The sequence below is a fragment of the Prionailurus viverrinus genome, chromosome B2, assembly GCF_022837055.1.
Source record: "Prionailurus viverrinus isolate Anna chromosome B2, UM_Priviv_1.0, whole genome shotgun sequence".
NCBI lineage: Eukaryota > Metazoa > Chordata > Mammalia > Carnivora > Felidae > Prionailurus > Prionailurus viverrinus.
In genome coordinates this window covers 113835138-113852686 of record NC_062565.1, presented here as the reverse complement: position 1 = coordinate 113852686, position 17549 = coordinate 113835138, and the positions used below count along the sequence as shown (strand labels likewise).

At 39.4% G+C, this 17549-nt stretch overlaps 1 protein-coding gene across 4 annotated transcripts in view; it reads right to left on the bottom strand.

Moving 5' to 3' along the window:
* The window catches only part of NCOA7 (nuclear receptor coactivator 7), a 154507-nt gene that overhangs the window by 64642 nt on the left and 72316 nt on the right, over positions 1–17549 (bottom strand). For all 4 annotated transcript variants that reach the window (XM_047858763.1, XM_047858765.1, XM_047858764.1 and 1 more), the window contains exon 4: positions 729–808. In XM_047858763.1, coding sequence (XP_047714719.1) covers positions 729–808 — 80 coding nt within the window. The remainder of the gene's footprint in view (positions 1–728; positions 809–17549) is intronic.

The following is a 17549-nucleotide window of genomic DNA, read 5'->3' as shown; positions in this document are numbered from 1 at the left end:
AAATAGACACAGCTCCTGGCCCCCAGGAGTTCACACTGCAGGAGAGAAATGAACACATGGCACATATGCGGAGGTGCCGTAAGGGACACATACATAGCATTATTCATCTACTAACTCAACAGAATGGAGGCCTATACCCTGTGAGCACCAGAAATACAATGGTGACCAAAAAAAGGATCTCTCTCCATGGGTACATGAATTAAGGCACAAGATAGACATGAAAACAATCACATCAGTGAATCAATAGTGTTAAACTGAGGTACATTATGTAAAGGAACATGAATCTATGAGACTGAAATGAAGAGATCTGGCTGGATAGTCACAGAAGGTAAGAATGAACATGAGGAGTCATAGGAAGAGGATGTCAAGGGCAAAGCTCTGGCTTGTAGAAATGTACAGCTTATGGAGCCATTGCTTCTTGAAAAAATACCAGCCCTGGAGGTCTAAGTGGATAGGCTGAGTAGGAAAGTGATCTGTGATTATGGAACTCAGAAAGCACAACCAACCAGCTGTCATTGGCATATTGAAGATAATTCAAGTCATAGGTTTACATGAGATTACCCAGAGAGAAAACATAAAGGGAAAAGAAATGACCTAGAACAGGTCTTAAGAAGCTTCCTTAATTAATGGGCACACAAAAGGAATGCAGCTAAGAGGATGTGTCAGGGAGAAACATCACGCAAATCCAGTGGTCTTAACAAGTGTTCATACCTCCTGTTCATACTTACAGTGTATTCCATAGTACCGTGGGGCTTCTGAACCACCATCTTCTTCTCTTTTTTATCATGTGTTTTGTTTTGATTGTCATCTGAAGAATAAAATGTATGTAAATGAATAATTTCATTTTCAGGAATGGAGGATAAGACACTCGGGAGTATATCAAAACTACTTTCAAACGGACTAAAAAAATAAAGCAGACCCTACTAGGAAAATGGACTATGGGCACAAATAGACCATACTCTTAAAAAAAAAATACTATTCATCAGTGAACACCTGAACAAATGATTTCTGTTAACTATAATTAAATAGTGCAAATAACAAATATTTTATAGTTATTAAAGGAATAGTATAAATATTACACAATGAAGTTAAAACTAGTATAGTTATGATATAAATGATGCATAATGGAAATCAATCCTACCCTTTTAGTTTTTTTTTCTATTTTTTCAAGCAAAGCATAATTAAAATAACATAGTAAATTGACAATTTTATACATTACTCAATGCTCACCATTCAATGTTATTACACTATTATTGATTACATCCCCTATGTTATACTTTTTGTAAACTTTTTTTATTTAAAATTTTTTTTTAATGTTTATTTATTTTTGATAGAGAGAGACAGAGCATGAGCGGGGGAGGGGCAGAGAGAGAGGGAGACACAGAATCTGAAGCAGGCTCCAGGCTCTGAACCATCAGCACAAAGCCTGACGCGGGGCTCGAACTCACAGACCATGAGATCATGACATGAGTGGAGGTTGGATGCTCAACCGACTGAGCCACCCAGGCGCCCCATCTGTTATACTTTTCGTCTCTGTCATTCATCTTATAACTGGAAGTTTGCACCTCTTAATCCCCTTCGCCTTTTTCTTTTTTTTTTAAATTTTTTTTTTTAACGTTTATTTATTTTTGCGACAGAGAGAGACAGAGCATGAACGGGGGAGGGTCAGAGAGAGAGGGAGACAGAATCTGAAACAAGCTCCAGGCTCTGAGCAGTCAGCACAGAGCCCGACGTGGGGCTCGAACTCACATACCGCGAGATCGTGACCTGAGCCGAAGTCGGACGCTCAACCGACTGAGCCACCCAGGCGCCCCCCCTTCGCCTTTTTCATCCATCCCCTCATGGACTCCCCTCTGGCAACCACCAGTTTGTTGTCTGTATTTAAGAGTCCATTTTTTTGTTTATTCATGTGTTTTTTCAATTACACATTTAAGTGAAATCATATGGTATTTGTCTTTGATTTATTTCACTTAGCATAATACCCTCTATGTCTATCCATGTTGTCACAAATGGCAAGATTTCATTACTTTTTATAGCCAAGCAATGTTCCACTATATATATATATATATATATATATGTATATATGTATGTATATGTATATATATATGTATGTATATGTGTATATATATATATGTATGTATATGTATATATATATATATGTATATATATGTATATACCACATCTTCTTTACCCATTCATCTATCAATAGACACTAAGGTTGCTTCTATATCCTGGCTACTGTAAACAGTCAATATATCTTTTCAATTTAGTGTTTTCATTTCTTTCAGTAAATACTCAGAAGTGGAATTACCAGATCGTATGGTATTTCTATTTTTAATTTTTTGAGAAACCTCCATATTGTTTTCCATAATGGTTGCACCAATTTACATTCCCACCAACAGTGTGCAAGGGTTCCCAGCCCTTTTAGAAAGTGATTTGTTAATATGTAACAATAGTCATAAAAATGTTCATTCTTTGGTTCCATAATCCTTCCCTAGGGGATTCATCCTAAGGCAAAATTCAAAAGAAGAAAACTGCCATATATCATAGCATATGGTTAGTGTGATATTAGTGATAATACTGAAAACTTGGGATGACCAAAATGCCGGAGAACATATTATAAGTTGGGCCATAGACTGCTGTTTTTACAGGCCAGAACTGGTCAGCCCAGAAGTCTAGCAGCTGCATTATGATTCAAATTAATTCTCAATTAAATGCATCTTAATGTAATCAACCCCGATACTGAAAACACAGACAGCCATACTGCAGTGAATAAAAATTTAAATGACAAAAAATATAAAATTGAATTAACTGTGAAAAGATGCTCTAACTTGCATGTGATCTGAAAAATGCAAATTAAGACAATGCATCATTTTACATCTATTAGCATGGCAAAAATAAGAAAGCTGGAAAATTCTAGTGTTGGCAGAGATGTGAACTGTTAGAAGGAATGTAAACTGGTATAGCCATTCCAGCAAATTAAATATATATAGCCCATATGACTCAGCAATCTAACCGACAGGCCTCCTCTCCCAGGAGGTACATACTTTATATACATCATAAAGTCACTTGGCTTGAGGATGTACATAACCGCATCATCTGTGGCAGGGGAAAGCTGGAGGGTTAGTAAAATGTAGGAGATATGCTCTGGGATTCTAGGCAGTAATGAGAAATAACAAGCCTGAGCTATACACTGCAGCATGTTTACGTCAAGAGAAAAAGAATGGGATGTACAGAACAACACCATTAGGTAAATTTAAAATAGATGCACACAGAGCAACTATACATTTTTCAAGGCCACATCCAAATAAAAGCCTACTCACTGAATGCGGGAGAATGGTATGCAGTGGGAAGAGAAATGGGAGTGAGGAATGAGGATATAAGGAAATTAATGAATAAATAACAAGGAGCCCAGCTCTGACCAGTGATGACATGTCACCAACTAAGAAGTGTGATTAGCTCAGCGCTCTACACCTGAGGTCCTACAACATCCCATGCCCCACTCTTAGATCAACAGTATCATCACATCCACATGACAAATATGGGTGTACTGAGTGAGAACTCAGAAGGTAACGCAGAAACATGAAAATAGTTAACTTACGTGGGATTTATCTGCCTTTTAAATCGTTCCTTTATATTATTTAATGTTAACAACCAAGAAAAAAGTCATAGATGCTGTACCTAGAGTCCCTTTCCAGTCATCTGTATGTTCAATCAGATCCACTCATAGAACCAAAGAGACCTTGGAAATCCCTCCAGACTATTAAAAAAAAAAAAAAAAGTGACCTCCCTACCTTCAGGTGACCACATCTAAACTACTTCAGGAAGAAGAGACTGTGTTTTTTAGATCTCTAGATTCTCTAGATAGGGAGATTTTACATGGCCTGTTGAAAAACCCCATCATACTACTTTACAACTCTCACAATCTGGTATTCTATCACGTCAGCTCTGCTCTCTCTGTCCCACACTCCTGCCCTTCTCCTTGTCACCATTAACAGTTGTCATTGTAGGTAATCTTGCTTTTAGAACAGGCTTTTCACATCCTTTTGTAAGTGCTTCCTATTTCTAGAACCTAAGCTTCCTCTTCCCATCTGTGGCAACTTCTGATCCACACCTGTCCAGAAAACTGTGCATAATTATTTCTGGTCCCAGTGGAATCACTGCTATAAGCCACCAAACCCTGAGTTTCCATATTGCTCACCTGCAAAAGAAAAACAGGTGCTAGCTGAGCCTTTCAGGATAAAGTTAACTTGTGTACCTGAATTAGTACGAAAATTCCTTCTCCTTTGTCAGAGGTGGGTAGGCCAGAAAAATGTCAAACATAGTAACATTATAAATAAGGGGGGTGGGAGCTTTCCCTCCAGAATCTAAGATTCTGAAATTCTTGAGTTAAAGGCCGTGATGTGTACCATCTTTGAACATCTTGTGCCTTTTTAAAATGATACCTGGTATATATGTTTGAATGAACTTCCCAATATAGGTCAATGAACCTGATACACTTGATTGTGGGCAACATTTTCACTGATAGAACATCACACCAGGAATATCATATAAACCTATCAAAGCTAGGGGCACCTGGGTGGCTCAGTTGGTTAAGTGTCCAACTTCGCCTCAGGTCATGATCTCGCAGTTTGTGGGTTCAAGCCCCACATAGGGCTCTGTGCTGACAGTTCAGAGCCTGGAGCTGCTTCAGATTCTGTCTCTCTCTCTCTCTCTCTCTCTGCCCCTTCCCCTGCTCATGCTCTGTCTCTCTCTCAGAAATAAAACATTAAAAAAAAAAAAAAAAAACTATCAAAGCCACAAGTCAAACACTAGGTTTTACTGTTGAGTCAATATAAAAAGCAAAGAACTGGCAAATTCTTAGAACCTAATTCGATGGTCTTGATATCATTATAGCACAAGGTAAAACTTCAGATGGATTCTTAATTTTTTTTTTCTTTTGCATTACGTTTTAAAGATGGCCAGCTACGTGTCCCCATAAGTGAAGTCCTGTATATCTTACCTAGACATAGTCTGCAGCACATCATCCATGAAGCACTGGAGAGGCTTCTGGCCTTGGAGAGAGCCCAGAAGAGACGGGAGCTGCCTCGGGCGAGGACGGCTCTGCCACGCTTCAGGATGGGGTTCCACCTCCAGCGTTTCAGGTGGGGACCCATGACCATCTCCAAGGGTAGAACTATCTCCCAGTGATACTGACACCTTTATTTCCAGCTTCAGCCTCCTCAGACCCTTATATGTACACAATTCGGACCCTCCCCCTGCTTAGGAAAACCTGGAGCAAATGATGTAAGAGTATCTACTGCCAGAGGGGAAACAGGGCCAGATGTCCCTCAGGAGCCATTCAGAGCAGAGCAACTGAACCTCCTATTTGCCCCGCCTCTGAAAAAAGTTTTCAGAGCCAGTTTTTTCCAGCCTAATAAGGAAATAACTGTGGCAAAACTGACAAGACCCCTAGAGGAAAGAAACATGGCACAGCCCATCTCATTTCTCATAAGCCCTGGATGTGGGGACACCTGTGTTGACCCCCCACCCAGGTGGACCTGGTGCCCTGCCCCCAAGTCATGGCTCCCCCCTTCCCACCCCAGGCGTCCGCAACACAAGGCTCTTGGCTCCTGCATCTGAGGATGTCCTAGATATGAGTGTACAGACAGAAGACTCCTCTCGCTCCATGCACTGGGGCTGAATGAAGTTGATGTTCAGGAACAAGTCCAGGGCCTGGAGGAGCATGAAGGCTGGATGTGAAGGAATCCCTTGCAGTGGTGGTCTGTAAAGTCTTGGATGAGGTTACAACTGATGAAGGAATACATTTTAAGAAGATCTGTGGTTTGAGGACAGAACCTAAGGAAGGCTTAGAGGTGGGGAGTGAAAAGAAGTGTGGCTGATGGGGGGTGGCGAGTAAAAGGGGAAGAAGAGGAGTGACCTAGGCCAAAGTCAGATGCTTAACTGACTGAGCCCCTAGAGACTCTTAAATACAGAGAATAAACAGAGGGTTTCTGGAGGGGAGGTGGGTGCAGGGATGGGTTAGATGGGTGATGGGCATTAAGGAGGGCACTTGATAGGATGAGCACTGGGTGTTGTATGTAAGTGATGAACACTGAATTCTACTCCTGAAACCAATACTACACTATATGTTAACTTGAATCTAAATAAATAAAGAAAAATAAAACTACCAAGGTTCTAATAATACAAAAATTGAAAGAAGCAGTAAGGGTCCACCCAGGGGTGGGGTCTAATCATCAGAGTGACAGACCATGTGTGGAATAAGCAAATACTGTGCTGTAACAGCCACCTGTGGGGTGTAGGAGCCCCAAGTAGGGCAGTGAGGCCAGGGCAGTGGTAAGGGAGGGGCCCTAGGATGCTGGAGTGAGGAGAACTGCATGATGGCTTCCTTCTGCCACTGTAACAAATTATCACAAATGTTGTGCCTCCACCTCAAAAATAAACACGGGGCGCCTGGGTGGCTCAGTCGGTTAAGCATCAGACTCCTGATCTCGGCTCAGGTCGTGATCTCACCGTTCATGAAATCAAGCTCCATGTGCAGCTCTATGCTGATAGGGCGGAGCCTGCTTGGGATTCTCTCTCTCCTCTCTCTGTCCCTCCCCCACTCATGCTCGCTGTTGCTCTCAAAATAAATAAATAAACATTTAAAAACATAAAAATAAATACAAAGTTAGTATCTTACAGTTTTGTAGGTTCCAAGTCTGACATGAGTCTCAATGGGCTAAAATCACAGTGCCTACAAATTCCAGGGAAAGACTGATTTCTTTGCCTCCTCCAACACCTAGAAGCAGGCTGCTTTCCTTGGCTCAAGGTCCCTTCCTCCACCTGCAAAGCCAGCAAAACCCAACCAAGTCCTCTCACGTGCCATTTCCTAACTCTTCCTCTCCTTCTGCTGCCCTTGTTCACTTTTAAAGACCCTTGAGTTAATACTGGCCACACCTGGACAAGCCAGGATGTTTTCCCTAAGGTCAGCTGATTAGCAACCTTAATTCCATCTATAACTTTAATGGGTTTTGGATTTTAGGACACAGACATCTTTGGTAAGGGGCATCATTCTGCCTACCGAGGATGCAGAACAGGTACAGGAAAAGATAAGAAAAGAGGTTCAGATTCACAGAGGGAATTTTGGTGGATTCAAGGAGCGATCTCAGCTGTGAGTGTGCTGGGGGATGTGAAGGAATGCAGCACTGGCTAGATGTTCTGGTTCTGAGAAAAAAACAGCACGAATAAAACAATACTGATGTCGTTTAAACCTGGCTGCAGTCACAGACCATTGGGAACCAGGTGGAGTCAGGACAGTAGACTTTGTTCACTAGTGTCCTTGAAAACAGAAACAAAAGGCAACTGTGAATTCCTTGGATCTTGATTCCATAACCTCTATGACAGATATTGGAAGGACAGAAAAGACAGTACGTGGACTTTTTTTCTGTCATCCATTGTCTGAAGAAGCACAAATAGAATTTGAAAAGTATCAGGACCAATTCTGTACTGGCCTGACTCAGTGTGCACATCTTCTTTTTTTACTTTCCTTGAACAATGAATGCTCTCTCTTCCTTCCGTCTCCATCATAAGACCAACTGAATGGGGTACATGAGCTGGCAGCGACACTCAACACCTTGTCGAAAGAGGGACGAGAGTTTTCCACAGCATCCAAATGAGGGGGATTTGTAGAGGCAAAAATTGTCTATGTCTCTCTAGATCTTTCTAAGAAAGAGGTACCCTGATTTATTTATTTACAAAAAATTTTTTTAATGTTTTTATTTTATTTTTGAGACAGAGACAGAGCATGAGTGGGGGGGGGGGCGTGCGGAGAGAGGGAGACACAGAATCCAAGCAGGCTCCAGGCTCTGAGCTGTCAGCACAGAGACTGACGCGGGGCTCGAACTCACAGACTGTGAGATCATGACCTGAGCTGAAGTCGGACACCCAACAGACTGAGCCACCCAGGCACCCCTAATTTAAATTCAAGTTGGGGCTCCTGGGGGGCAGCTGAGCATCTGACTTCGGCGAAGGTCATGATCTCACAGTTTGTGAGTCAAGCCCCGAGTCAGGCTCTGTGCTGACAGCTCAGAGCCTGGAACCTGCTTCAGATTCTGTGCCTCCCTCTCTCTCTGCCCCTTCCCCACTCAGGCGTGCACACTCTCTTTCTCAAAAATAAATAAAGATTTAAAAAAAAAATTTAAATTCAAGTTAGTTAACATATAATGTCATATTGGTTTCAGGAATACAGTTTAGTGACTCATAACTTACATTTAACACCCAGTGCTCATGCAAACAAGTGCCCTCCTTAAGGTCCATCACCCATTTAGCCATTCCCCTACCCATCTCCCCACCAGCAATTCTCGGTTTGTTCTCTGTATTTAAGAGTCTCTTATGGTTTTCTTTCCTCTCTGTTTTTCTTATTTTATCCTTTCTTCCCTTCCCCTATGTTCACCTATTTGTTTCCTAAATTCTACACATGAGTGAAATCATATGGTATTTGTCTTTCTCTGACTTATTGTGCTCAGCATAATACACTCTAGTTCCATCCATGTTGTTGCAAATGGCAAGATTTTTGATCACCAAGTAATATTCCACACACCACGTCTTCTTTATCCATTCATCAGCTGATTGACATTTGGGTTCTTTCCATATTTGGCTTCTGTTGATAGTGTGCTATTAACATTGGGGTGCATGGGGCCACCCTGATTTATAAATAGAATCTACTTACAATGACAGGCATTTCCTTGACCTGGGAACTGATGTATTTGGCTGTGACAGTTTGACGATATTAACCATAAAATCAAGTCATGTGTCATCTCCCTTATGTCACCAAACATTTTTTCTGATTACAATTTGGTTATGGGGTCAAAAATGAACTGAGTTCAACTAGCAGTGCTGACACTTTCTCAGAGCTGTGTGATATTAACCAAGTTACCTGAAATCTTTGTGTCTCCATTTCCTTACCTGTAAAATGAAGAACTATCTCATAATGTTGTTCAGAAGATTAAATGAGATAACAAAGACAGTGTTCATCTCAGAGCCCAGCACAGAATAAGTGCTTAGCAAATGCTAGTATTATTTATAATAATGCAGTCAACATTAAGTTAATAGCAATTTGAATAGAGTAGGGTATTAAAAGAATTATCAACCTTAAGCAAAAAGGTTTCATTCCCAAAATACAGGAGTCTTGGGGCGCCTGGGTGGCGAAGTCGGTTAAACGTCCGACTTCAGCCAGGTCACGATCTCGCGGTCCGTGAGTTCGAGCCCCGTGTCAGGCTCTGGGCTGATGGCTCAGAGCCTGGAGCCTGTTTCCGAATCTGTGTCTCCCTCTCTCTCTGCCCCTCCCCCGTTCATGCTCTGTCTCTCTCTGTCCCAAAAATAAATAAACGTTGAAAAAAAAATTAAAAAAAAAATACAGGAGTCATAGAAAATTAATATGATAGATTATTATAAATTATTTAAAAAAGAAGAACTACATCTGATCACTTTGATACATGCCAAAGAAGCCTTGGATGAATGAATCAGCCACTATCTTTTCTTAAAAGGAAAAAAAAAAACTGTTAGAAAACTAAGAATAGGAGTGAACTTCCTTAACATGATGAAGAATTTTTACTCTTTGATATTAAAAATCTGCTTCTGAAAAAAATCAGTGGATCCCTAAAAGTTGTAAAACAAAAGCACTTTCCCTGTGAGAATGTTCACTTCCTGGTCTGTAGTGGCTTGTTCATTACCTGAACACACCCTGAACTCAGGCACCAGTGAGGCCTCCACCCCAGCTTTCTAGAAGAGAGACTCCAAGGTGTGCAGCGGGGGAGAAATACCCGCAGGCACTGCGTGAGCTCCACCCCATTCCTTTTATCCCTTTGTTTTGTGGGAGACACGTGCTTAAGAGCAATTCCAGCAAAGCTTTTAAGGCTTTGGGGCATAATGTCTCCCACTCTGCTAAAAGAGGCTAACCTAATGTGATGCAAGTCTAAACCTCAAGAACTTAAGGTCATAAAAATGAACTCTGTAGTGGAGATGAAAGCAGCAACACTACAAACATCACAGAGACAGACCCTTTGGAGCTCCCAAGGATGAAGACGGAAAGTCTGCCATTCTTTGGAGGCCACCTTTCACAGCACTGCAAGACAACACCTGTGGACCGTACTCCAGGCAGCTGCCGGTTGGCCAGTGAGCTCTTCAGAAATTAAGTGCTAGTCAAAACTCTCTTAAAGCATATCTGAGGCAACCAAGAGGAGTTCTATCAGAAACGGAAAGCAAATACTAACACACTAACCAGTGTAAATGTAAGAATTCCTACTATCGTGGTTTATACTCAACTTTGTTTTGGAATCTCTAATCAAAGGAAAAGATCAAAGTTTTACATACTGAAAAGAAAGAAATGAAATCTTCATGATTAGCAGATGAGTTAATTGTCTACCTAAAGAACCAACATCATGAAAATATCCAGAAATCGTAAAATTGTTCAGCAAGGTGGCCAGATATAATAGTCTTTTATATTTGTGACAGAAGCGTATTTTGAAAAGTCCCAGACATAACAGTATGAAACTAGAAAATGTCTAGGAATAATTAAAATGAGATAATGGGAAGATACATATAAAGAAAATTCAAAAGGTTAACTAAAGTATGTATATGGAAGCTTGAATAAAGGGAACTACATATAATGTTCCTAAATTGGAAATCTCGTTCTTGTAAAAATTTCACTTTCTCTTCAAATTACTGTTTAAATGAAATGCAATTTAAATCAAAAAAAAAAAAATTTGGAGAAGGGAAACATGCCGAATTGATCATCATATTTCTGTAAGCATAAATACATCATAAGACTATCCAAAATTATCTTTAAAAGAAAAATGACAGTAGGAACACTATTGTTGAAACAAATGATAATAAAACCATGGCAATCAAAACACTATTGTGAAATATCAAAATTCAGAACTATATTGAAGTAATTTAATGTAATATATAAATGCCTTTAGGGGTGCCTGGGTTTCTCCATTAGTTGAGTGTGGGACTCCTGGTTTGGGCTCAGGCCATGATCTTGCAAACCGTGAGACTGAGCCCCTACACCAGGCTCTGTGCTGACAGCGGGGAGCCTGCTTTGTATTCTCTCTTCTCTCTGCCCTTCCCATGCTCTCTCCTCCCTCCCCTCAAAATAAATAAATAAACTTTAAAATAAAATGCTTGTATAAGCCAGTAAGAAAAGGCTGGCTTTTCCCATAAATGTCATGTAGCTTCACATTAGAGGGGAGGCTTTGGTATCAGACAGACTCAATGACAGCCCTGGTCTGCCCCTAGCTCACTGTATAAGTAACTTCACTTAATCAAAGACAGTTCCCCAGCATGTAAATTGGGGATATAGAGGCACCTGGCTGGCTCAGTGAGTGGAGCATATGACTCTTGATTTCAGAATCCTGACTTCAAGCCCCATGTTGGGTGTGGAGCCTGCTTTAAAAAAATAAATAAATAAAAATAAAAATATAAAATAAAATAAAAAAGTGGGGATACCAACTGGACTCCCACAGAGAGTTGCTGTAAGGATTACATAAGGCAATTCGATTAAGGTAAAGCACTCCATAATGCAGGAAAAAGGACTCAGGAAACCTTAAGAATTACTATTAAATGAGGTTGGATGAACACCAGCTAAGACTTGGAGAAAAATTCAGATCACTCTCGAATCAGTACAGGCAGATTCAAGATTTAATAGTTTAAAAAGTTAAGTTAGAAATTAACTTCTTCTTGAAGTTAGGTGGCTGGGTGGCTCAGTTGACTGAGTGTCCAACTCTTGATTTTGGCTCAGGTCATGATCCCAGGGTCGTGAGATCGAGCCCTGCCATGTCCGGCTCCGTGATGAGCATGGCACTTGAGATCCTCTCTCTCTCCCTCTCTCTTTCTCTCTCCCTCCTTCTGCCCCTCGCCCCTGCTCACACGCTCTCTCTTTCTAAAATAAAGTTTTAAGAAAATGTCCTTGAATAAAAATACAGGATTTGTAATTGTTTAAAGAAACGTGTTCCCTATTGGTGTTAAAACATTTCTGACATTGTTGGCCTCTGTCAAGAGTGCAATGAAAATGGGGCGCCTGGGTGGCTCAATTGGTTAAGCGGCCGACTTCAGCTCAGGTCACGATCTCGTGGTCCGTGAGTTCGAGCCCCGCGTCGGGCCCGGGGCTGATGGCTCGGAGCCTGGAGCCTGCTTCTGATTCTGTGTCTCCCTCTCTCTCTGCCCCTCCCCCGTTCATGCTCTGTCTCTCTCTGTCTCAAAAATAAATCAACGTTAAAAAAAAAAAATTTAAAAAAAAAGAGTGCAATGAAAATATTAAATGTTATATTTAATGTTTATAATATTATGGAATACCTGAATTATAAGCTGTTACAATACAATTTTTAAAAGGCGTGTCATGAGGAACCTCATCTCCTGAGGATGGAGAGGGCAGGCATGTGAGGAAGAATTCACTATACTAAATATGAACTCCAGATTTTATCCTCTCTTGACACAAAGGGAAATGCCCTGCAGACCTTATTTTCCTTCCTTCAAGCATGTCACTGGCAATACAGTCCTTGACTAAAATGAGTCATGCTGATGGAAAATCTAGAAAGCAAGAAGGGTGGGGGAGTTGTTTAAATTCTTTACCTCAGAGCCTAGTAGCGGCCCTCAGCAGGGAGCAGGCCCTCAAGGATTTGTGGAATGAGTTAACTAATCTCCTATCTAAGTGAACAGTTCATTTCAGTTGTTGAGTCAGCTTTTGACATAGTAGCCATAAAACCAAGAGCGTTTCAACGTCACACATAGATGACACACATATATGATGAGCTCAGGTAGTTAGCCCAGACAGAAATCTCAACCTTATCAGCACTCACATTATAGCTCAGGGGAAATGGAAACTCCACGTATAATCAACTTTTTCTCCTTACTAAGAAACAACAATGTTCCTCGGGCTGTGGAGAAGACACTAAAATTTTACTTAACTTTTGCCTTATTTCTCTCTCAGAGTTCACTCGGGGTAGCAGAATGATGTACAATGGCTTTGCTAGGGTGTCTGTGCCAGAGAACTGGGCTTAAATTCCTGCTTCATGCTGATCCACGGTGGGGCCTTTGGGGAGTTACGCAGGTTCTAGGTGTTTTCATTTATAAAATAGGCTACTACCACCTGCATTAGATCATGATGAGTATTCAATTAAATAATGAAATAAAGCATCTAACTACAGGAGACACTCATCCAAAATAAGCTCTTTCTGCTCTTCCTTGTGCCTACAGCTGCTTCTACTCTCCTTCCTACTCTCTTTCGTACCATCCGAAAATTCAAGGTCACTTTTGTTTTTTCAATACATGAATCAAAAACTTACTTGGGTAAATTTAAAATTTAGAAGAAACTATGAAATATAAAAATTCTGTATGAATCAAAACTATACAGTCATTAAAACAGAGTTGAATAAGAGAAGGAAATACAAATAACCCATTTATCCCCATTCAGAAAGAACCAATGCTTACATTCTCATGAACAGAATTCCGGCAGTCCTCCATCTCTCTTTCTGTATGTATACAGGTGAGTTATTTTTTTTCACAAAACTGAATCATACTCTATATACTGTTGGCAACCTGCTTTCCTACTGCAAAATTTTTTGTGTGTGAAAAGTTCCCACATCTTTTTTCTACATCATTTTTAAATGGCACATAGTCTTCCATTTTATGGCATTTATGTTATTTTTATTTTTCCATTATTTAAAGCAATGCAGTGAATAAGACGTGGTATATTTACACAATGGAGTATTATTCAGCCATAAAAAATAATGAAATCTTGCCATTTGCAATGGCATGTATGGAGACCGAGATTATAATGCTAAGAGAGACAAGTCAGACAGAGAAACACAAATACCATGATTCACTCATATATGCAATTTAAAAAACAAAACAAGCAGAGAAAAAAAAACAGAGGGGAGGGGCCAGAGAATGGGTTAGGTAGATGATGGGGATTAAGGAATGCACTTGAGGTGAGCACAGAGTGATATATGGAAGTGTTAAATTACTATATTGTGCACCTGAAACTAATGTAACACTGTGGTTACCTGAAATTAAAAACTTAAAGCAAGAGGGGCGCCTGGGTGGCGCAGTCGGTTAAGCGTCCGACTTCAGCCAGGTCACGATCTCGCGGCCCGTGAGTTCGAACCCCGTGTCAGGCTCTGGGCTGATGGCTCAGAGCCTGGAGCCTGTTTCCGATTCTGTGTCTCCTTCTCTCTGTGCCCCTCCCCTGTTCATGCTCTGTCTCTCTCTGTCCCCCAAAAAATAAATAAATGTTGAAAAAAAAAAAAAAGTAAGAACAAAGTAACAAAATAATAAACAAAACAATGCAATATTAGTCACTGTAGTTAAATCTTCTAATATGCACATGACTGGTTCCTTAGGGTGAATTTCTACAACACAGTTGTTGGGCCAAAGAGTATGGAAATGGTAAGTCTCTTGATAAAAATGGTTATTGCCTTCCAGAAAGATGTGACCACATTACTCTCCCACTATCAATGTATTAGAGCATTTTTCTTTTGCACCTCCCCCAGTACACTTCTAATTTGATTTTTCTAAATCACTTAAGCTGAAAAAAATCACTGACCATATGTAATCTGATCTATTGTCCTTTTCTCAGCCCAAATCACAGTTGGATATTTCTTACATTGAGATTTCTCCTAATACAAATGTGATATTACAGATCAATTAGGGAACAAGATGTAGATTAAACAGATTATAATAGGACTAGACTCAGCTTTAGCTCCTAGTACAACAGGTTTTTTTTAAAACACAGCTGCTTGGTTCAGTGATTATACTTTTTGCTTCAACAACAACAAGAATTGATTATAATATACTACGTTAATGGGAGTGTTGGAGTTGTGAGAGGAAAAGGAAGGAGTGTCCCTTGATCACTGTCAGGTTTAAGAGCTCGGGGATTGGGGGAAATGGGTAAATGTTGACCAAAGAATGCAAACTTCCAGTTTGGTGATCATAGTTAATAATACTATATTGTGTATCTGAAAGTTGCTGAGAGTGGATCTTAAATGTTCTCACCACAAAAACGAAATGGTAATTATGTGACCTATGGAGGTGTTAGCTAAAGCTATAGTGGCAATAGTCTTGCAATATATACACACACGCATCAAGTCAACACTCCGTATACTTTAAATTTATACAAAGTTACGTCAATTTTATCTCAGAAAGCTGAAAAAAATATACCTTTTTATATTCATGCTTTATTTTTTTTTAAGTTTTTATATTTATGCTTTTAACTATATTTGAAATGGTTATATCTTTTCAATTTTATGTTTAATTAGTTGTAATGCTCACCACCAATTCTTTCATAAAATGACTTTCATTCTTGAGGACTAGATTGTGATAGAGTCCTCAGGGGGAAAAAAAAGTCTCTCCCACTCAGTAACTCTGTTTAGGAAAGGTATGACATAAATGGTATGTTTCTCAGATTTAGTATGCCTGAGAATGTCCTGTTGTCTTTGAGCTTGAAAAACAGCTTTTACTTCACAACTATGAAGATTTCATTCCTTTGGTGTTCACCGCTGTGAAGTCTGTGCCTGACTCTCTTTGTTCCTTTGTAGGTAACATTTTTTATAAAGGTTGTTTTTACCATTTATGTGTGACCTGTGAACATCTGCCATAGTTTCTCTACATGCTGAAGACTCCTTCCTCATTCTGCCTAAATATGGTGAGCTCTTTTGATTTCTAAAGTCAGGTATGAAAGCATTCTTCTTTCACTGTGTTGGATTACTGCTTCTTTTCCCATTGTTTTGATTCTTCGCCAAGAACACCTTTGATTGTTAGACTCTTTGCTCAAACCTCGCCCCTGTCATCTGCCCTCATCATTTACATTCCTTCCTCAACAACTTGTGCACTCTGGGGCCATTTGTCAGGTTTGTCCTGTGCACCTAGGTTTTCATGGTATGACTTCACTTAAACATTAATCTAACTTCCCTGATGGGCCCAAGAAGCACAGGCCTAATTACTTCCATCCTAATAATATCAATTTATTTTATACCCAAGTCCCTTAAGTCTCTATATTCTGCCTGATTAAAAACAAACAAACACATTATTTCTTGACATCCTCTTTCCACATTAAAGTCCATTTTAATCCTTTATTGTATGATTCTTTGGGCTCTAAACTACCAGAATGATCATTACCTTGGAATAGAAGGCAACACTATTAAATGTTGCGGCTTGACCTACTTTTATATTTGGAAATTCATTTCTCATAATAACATAACTTTGGCTTTCAGAACTTGTTACATGAAACAAAGAGAAATGACATACAGGAAATATTCATACATGTGGTTAGAAAAAGTCTACAAAAACATAATCTGTGTCAGGAAATGTGTCAGGATTGAATTGTGGGAAATAATTCAGCAATTGCTAATGTTCATGTTGTAGCAAAACCCAAAAACATTTAAAAAGGAAAAGTAGAAAGTTTCACTCATTATTTTATTCTTATTAAGTTTCTTTTCAATTCAGGAGGAAAAACTATGATTTGAATGATTAATACAAACATGACAGGTTTATTATTGAAAGCTAGATTGATTCTCAACACTGCAGGTTCTCTCTGAATAAATCTTCGACCATGCAATCACAAAAGTGCCTATAGTCTTACTTAAGTGTTTTCTTTTTGCTAAAATAACTTCTCAATTCTCTTAAAATATCTATTTCACTGCAGTATTTTTAAAAATTAAAACTTTTATGCTAAAACACTACAAAATTACGAAAATATACTTTATTCCAATTTAGGCTTGCCTCCCATATTTGTAAAATTTCTCCATCTTTTTCAAATTTTACATCTGCATACCTGTGTTTCAGTTAAATAACTTTCCTACTGAGGATATTACCCACTTTGAATATTCCCATTCCTATCTCCACTTTCACAGAAGCAAGGATGTGCATTATCCTAAGACTAAAGAATAACGTATTCCTTTAATATAGAAGAATTTAATGATATAATTCATGCCATCAAATATATTTTGATACTGTAATATGGACCAGACAAAAGATACATATGTACACATCTAATAAGATGCATGATTATCAAACAATTCCTTAAGAGTTCACGTAAATAAATATAAGTTTAAAAAGAGTCACATGCATCAGCAAATATAAGTGCAAGCACAGAAGAGTTGACTTCATATATTCTAGAAGCTTTGGGGCAGTGTTTTTTTTGGATGTTGACCCTGTGCCATGTGCTACACTGGGTACTGGATCTAGATTTATCTGATACCATCTGCCTCAATGTAATTAATTCACTTCCTTCTCCAACTCCCCTCTGAGAAACAAAACAGTTTTAGAATTGCACCAATTTGTTACAATGGGGCAACTACAATGACTCAATCTTTCCATAACATCTTTTATAGGAATCTAACTGTTGCATTCTTGTAACTGTCAGGGGATAGCAATGAATTGCTAACATGAGGCTCACATGAGGCATAGATAAATCTAATTTAACAAATAAAAACATTATTTTGTCAAAATATGCTTCCTTATTAGGTAGATGTTAGCAATGTAGAGATACCTACAGAAAGTTACTATTTTCC